Here is a 5,938-nt window from a genome sequence, read left to right on the forward strand (position 1 = left end):
CATTTTTTGTAATTTCAAACAATATTTGAAATTTCCGAACAAGAAACAGGGAAAAGAAAAAATAACAAAAAACAGAAAAATAAAAAAGTAGAACGAAAAAGATGCATAAAACAAAAAAGAGACAAAAAAGAAAAAAATATAAAAGATATGAAACCCGGTTCAGAAACCTTCTAGAAAGTTCCCAAAACTGATAAAAACTGGTTGTGAATCTCTGGAGGCTACCTAAAACCAGAATCGCTGCAACATGTTAACGGGCCAGTCCAGCTTAGCGCTTCAATCGGCAGCCTGTGCGTCGACAGTTTGACGTGGTATGCGTCAAATGAGAGCAACTAGTTAACGAACGCTTCTTCAGGAGCCTTGTAACGATCAATGTCACTTGGCGCGCTCTTAGCCATTAGTCATGTGTTGCGCTCTGGGCGCTTCCTTTGGTTTTTATATTTATTTTTTTCACGCGTTTTCGGCTTTTTAAACAATTTTTTTGGGTTTTTTTTTACTTTTGGTTTTCACCGGTCTTTCTTAGCTTTTGATTCAATTATTTTTTCAAAAAAGATATTTTGCGTGAAAAAACGCGGTTTTTTTCTCCTTTCATGAGAGTCCCGATTTTGCTTTCGCGAGAGTCACGGCCGTGCCTCTTCAAAACGAAAAAAAACACGTTTTTTGTTTTTTTTCTTTCGCGAGAGTCACGGTTTTGCTTCCGTGAGAGGCACGGGTGTGCTTTCACGAGAGTCACGTCCGTGCCTCTCGGAAACGGAAAAAACGTGTTTTTTGTTTTTTTTTCTTTCACGAGAGTCACGGTTTTGCTTCCGTGAAAAGTATGGTTGTGCTTTCGCGAGAGTCACGGCCGTGCCTCTCGGAAAGGGAAAAAACACGTTTTCTGTTTTTTTTTTCTTTTGCGAGAGTCATGGTTTTGTTTCCGCAAGAGTCACGGTTGTGCTTTCACGAGAGTCACGGCCGTGCCTCCTTGGAAATGAAAAAAAACGCGTTTTCTTTTTTTCCTTCCGCGATAGTCACGGTTTTGCTTCCGCGAGAGGCACGGTTATGATTTTGTGTGAGGCACGGGCATACCCATTTCGGAAAGGGAAAAAACCCATGCAACCGGTTCGGTTTTTTCATCTGGTTTTTTTATGAAAAAAAGTTCGTCAGAACCTATCAACATGAGATCTAGTTTTGAAGATCTCGACGCGAGGAATCCAACGGTGAAAGCGGTTCGAGATTTGGGCGCACGGTTTGAGAGATAAAACGTTTTGAATAAACGAATCTATGAAAAAGGAAAAACTCCCAGGTTGCGATAAGTGGCGTTGCATATACGCCACCTATCGCAACTAGAGAAATTGAAGTGATCTTTGCAACGAGTACTCCTTAATTAGTGATTTCGTCGTCAAATAGGATATTCCCATGGCCAGGCCTACCACCGCACCGGGATGCGGGAGGCCCAACAACATCGTTGCGATCTGGAGCAGACCGATACCTTCTTTTTTTCTTGAGAAATCTTGCCTCTTTACTGATTCAAAACAATTTTTTATATGTATAGGGTTCGCATCATGAGAATTACCCAATCAATTATCGAGTTGCTCCAAAATTATAAGCAAACTTAAAAAGATTATGAGCTTTAAAATTAAAGTTTCGACGCTCATAAACAAAAGTGTAGGAATTAAACAAAACTAGTGCTACTTTTATGATTTCATGTATGATCTCTGCAAGAGGATCTTCTGTCCTGTGGATTATGTCAATCACCACACCGTGACAATCAGAGGTCACCACAAAGAAGTGTTCACTTTTAGTTTTAGATACAAAGGACTATTCATGTATACATATTTTAAATATTTGAATATAGACTACATGTATGCATGTACACTAAATTGAGTGAACAATCACACTAAAATATGTCTAAATATATTCGAATAAATTAAGTTTGGGCATGGCTACACGTAAGTCGTCTGACTTTTAAATTTGGCACAGTCGATTGTTTTGGAAGCCGCACCCTTCTTCTTCCTCCAACTCTTCTCCTTCTCTAAATCGTCGCATGGGCCGCTGGCCAAACCGCCTGCAACCATTACCCATGGCCGGCACTCCAACGCAGGCTTCCTGCCCCCTCCCAGGAAGCGCACCCACCGCTGGTCTTGCCGCCTCCCCCGGCCATCCCTCTAGCTAGCCCTGGGTGATGACCGGGTTTCTCTCCGGCGAAGTTGCACCACCGCCGTCCTGCCACCTCAACCACTGTTCGTTCCCCCCCACCCCCCTTCCCCGCCTTCTACTTCCTCCCCTTCGGCTTCCCTCCGATCATCTCAAAATCGACTGACCCAAATGCTAAAGTCAGTTGACTGACATTTAGCTGATTTGAAAAAGTTTAAATATCTTATATTTGTGAACGGAGGAAGTATCATTTTCCTATTTCCTGCTTATTTGCTGAGATGAAAAAAATTGCCAGCTGAGATGTGCTACATTAATTCTAGTCGTCTACACTCTAATTATACACAGCTACAGTTTTCTACTACGTCTTTGCAGCATACACGGTGTCAGACCCCCGCCGTTCCCGCTGGTGGTGGGTCGAGGCCGAACGCCGTCGACACGGCCTTCTTCTGCTGCAGGACGATCACGGAGCCCATCTCCAGCGACTCGTCCGACGCGAGGATATCCCCGATTGGGCCCATCTCCCCGCACTCTAGCCCGCCCAGCAGCTCCGCCGGCTGCCTTCCGCCGCGCCCCACCACGACCAGCGCGTACGCCCCGGCCATCCTGCGCAGGGCCTCCACCACGTCCGCCGCGCCGCCCACCACCTTCTCAACGTACGACGCGAGCTCCTTCGCCACGTACTCGCGTTGGAGCGCCGCCATGCAGCACTCGTCGGGATCGTCCACCACGACGGACACCTCCCCGTCGGCGTGATCGTCGGCGCGTGCCGTCTGGACGCCGGCGTGGCCGTGCTTGCCGGGCCCCACGAAGCGGATGACGGTCAGGTGGACCGTCTCATTCTTGGCGAGGCGGCAGGCGAGGGCCACGGCCTCGCGGTCGTCCGGCCCGCCGAGGAAGACAGCCGCCACGTGCGTCGGCGCGGTGGCCCGGTCTTCCCGCCAGTTGCCCAGCGTCTCCTCGCTCGTGGATATCTTCGTCGGTAGCTGGAAGCTGGTGCCGCCTCTCCGGAACGGGCGGTCGACGAGGATGCCGGTGGTGCACGGCGCGCGCTCGAGCACGTTCAGGTTGAGCTGGCGGCGATCCTCCGACCGGCAGGACATCTTGCCGTCGTAGTGCTGCTCCTTGTGGTAGGGCACGATTAGGACGTCGGCGTGGACCTCCTCCGCGCAGCGGCGGATGGTCTTCAGGTTCGTGACGGGGCCGCGGTCGCCTTTGTCGATCTGCCGGATGACGAGGCCGGTGATGGAGGCGAACAGGTCGACGGTCCAGTTCACCTGCGTGGCGGCGTCGTTCATGCGGTCCCAGTGCTTGTCGCTGTCGATCTGGACCCGCTCGTGGTAGCGTTTGGCGCCGCCGGTGCCCGCGCGTGCGTGCTTGCTCACGGCGTCGTAGAAGTGCAGGACATGCACAGCGGGCTGCACGGCGGGCTTGCTCGCCAGCAGCTCGACGAGGCTGAGCATCGCCGGCGTGGCGCGTGCTCCGTGCACGCAGGCGAGCATCCGCAGCTCCTCCTCCTGGTCCGGGACCAGCCGCTCCAGCGTCCTGTGGCCGTTGCTCAGATACGCCTCCCTCTCCCTGCGGTACACAACGGCGAACACCGGCCCCGCGATGACGGTGCTGATCATGCTGCCCATCACCATGGCCATGAGCGCCTGCTCCGCCCAAATCCCCTCGGAGCTGGCGAAGCTCATGTCGATCATGTTGACGTGGCCCTTGATGTTAAGGATGACGCCGAGGCGCGCGGCGTCCCCGAGCGGCATGTGGAGGAACCTGGCAGCGCCCATGGTGCCTGCGCACTTGCCGACGAGACCGAGGATGGTGAGGAGGACGGCGGGCACGACGACGGCGCCGGACATGGCGCTGAAGTTGAGCCGCATCCCCATGGTCCCGAAATAGAAGGGCAGGGCCAGCGCGTGCAGCGGGTACGCAAGCGCGTGCGTGACGGTCCTCGCCACGGGGCCCTCCCTGGGGAACGCCAGCCCCAGCACGAGGCTCGCCGGCATGCCGTCGAAGCCGACGCGGCGCGGGAAGTCGCCGATGTAGGATACGGCGATGAGGATGAGCGCCAGCTCCCAGTTCCCGATGCGGTGCCGCCCCGCGTTGCGCCGGTTCATGAACTCCACGGCTGGCCGGAGCAGCGCGAGCGCGAGGCCGACCTTGAAGAGCGCCAGCACGCCGAGCCCGAGCCGCTGGGACGCGCTGTACCCTGGGGTCCTTCCGGACGCCAGCTTCATGCAGGAGAAGACGCCCTCCCCGACGATGCAGATGACGTTGGTGGCGATGGCGGCGCCGACGACGAGGCGGCCGGTGGCGGTGGCGGTGAGGCCGAGCTCGGCGGCCATCCGGGAGACGTCGACGGAGGAGGTGTTGGCGAGCGTGAGCATGAGCACGGCGGCGAGCAGCTCGGGCGAGCGGACGGGGGTGTGCATCATGCTGCCGTACAAGCCCCCGGAGACGAAGGCGGCGAGGAGCAGGCAGGTGGCGACGCTGGCGTAGGTGGCGATGGTGCAGCGGTGCTTGTCGTTCCAGAGCGAGGCGAGGTCGGCGTCGAGGCCGACGTAGAACATGTAGAAGATGCGCGCCTGGGAGACGTACCACCCGTACGTGTCCTCCACGTTCACCACGGCCACGTGCACGATCACCTGGTGCAGCCCCAGGCTCCCCACCATGATCCCCGCCTGCATGCATGCATGCACCCATGTCCATGGATGTTAGCGAATTGAGAGGAGGCGATTGATTGACCGGCCGAAGAGATGGCGCATGCACGTACGAGGATCTGAGAGATGGCGCTGGGCTGGTTGTGGCGGCGGAGGGAGAGGTGGATGAACTTGCCGAGGGCGATGACGACGACGGCCTGGAGGACGATGAGGAAGAGGGTGTCCAGGGACACGTTCTGGAGCTCGAGGACCAGATCGCAGTTCATGGGTCTCGCCATGGCCGCTTGATCGACCCTTCTTCCTCTTTAGCTCCGTCCGGCTCGCTGGCCGGCTCTTCCTCCGTTGGTGGCGCTTGTGGATGATGTCAACGTCGACGGCGGCGGATGATTGCGCGGCCGTGGTCCTGCCAGAAAATGTTCTCCAGGTTCGTCGGAGCCTTCATGGCTGCTCGTGAGGTTGGTGATCAGTTTGGCAATGGATGGTCATGGATGAACATGGCATTGGCATGCATGTACAAGAGAAAAGAAAAGGCTCGTCCTCCATACCTGGGCCTGACACTGCTACGAGCAGGAGGAGCCCATGAGGCCCTATATGTGAATGGAGGGAGTATGTCTTTTCTTCCTTGAGATTATCAATCCTGTTTCTTGGTTTGAACGGACAACATTGGATGCTAGACAAGCGCCATGTGTGGCCTCTAATCTAGGTGTTCACCTGATTTTCTGAGCAGGTGCAAGTCAAGTCAACCACCCAAGTTTTCACTCTTTTCCACGCAAGTTACAAGTCAAGTCAACAGTGAACCATCATTTGACTATAAGTTGAGTTCACGAGATACCACCGAGAAGTAAGTGTTCATAGGCCATTATGAAACTGTTCAAGATCTTCGTCGCCCTCGCCGTCTTGGTTGTTCTATCCACCTCAAAACCATTTGTCGCGGGTTAGTGCACTAGGGAAGCAGGTAAAGAAAGCGCCAAAAGTTGGTATACGAGGGAAACAGATAGGCAGACTGCCTCCGGCACCAATACCAAACCCGTGTGGGCAGCACAAACGAGGGTCAGGGCCACCACATCCACCAGCAACACAGAAGAGCAGAATTCAGCCGTTTAGCTCACCGCCGCCTCCTTTACCGCCAGCGCAGAAGAGCACAATGC

At 54.7% G+C, this 5,938-nt stretch overlaps 1 protein-coding gene across 1 annotated transcript; it reads right to left on the bottom strand.

The window, feature by feature from the left end:
- Positions 1-2,402: 2,402 nt before the first annotated feature.
- Positions 2,403-5,424, bottom strand: LOC123172659 (cation/H(+) antiporter 2-like). The gene is made up of 2 exons (XM_044589604.1): positions 4,904-5,424; positions 2,403-4,811 (listed from the first exon to the last, which is right to left on the bottom strand). The coding sequence occupies exons 1-2, from the start codon at positions 5,066-5,068 to the stop codon at positions 2,517-2,519; spliced, it is 2,460 nt and encodes an 819-aa protein (XP_044445539.1). The 5' UTR covers positions 5,069-5,424; the 3' UTR covers positions 2,403-2,516.
- Between the last annotated feature and the right edge of the window lie 514 nt (positions 5,425-5,938).

This window comes from Triticum aestivum, unplaced genomic scaffold (assembly GCF_018294505.1).
Source record: "Triticum aestivum cultivar Chinese Spring unplaced genomic scaffold, IWGSC CS RefSeq v2.1 scaffold73999, whole genome shotgun sequence".
In the NCBI taxonomy this organism is placed as follows: domain Eukaryota; kingdom Viridiplantae; phylum Streptophyta; class Magnoliopsida; order Poales; family Poaceae; genus Triticum; species Triticum aestivum.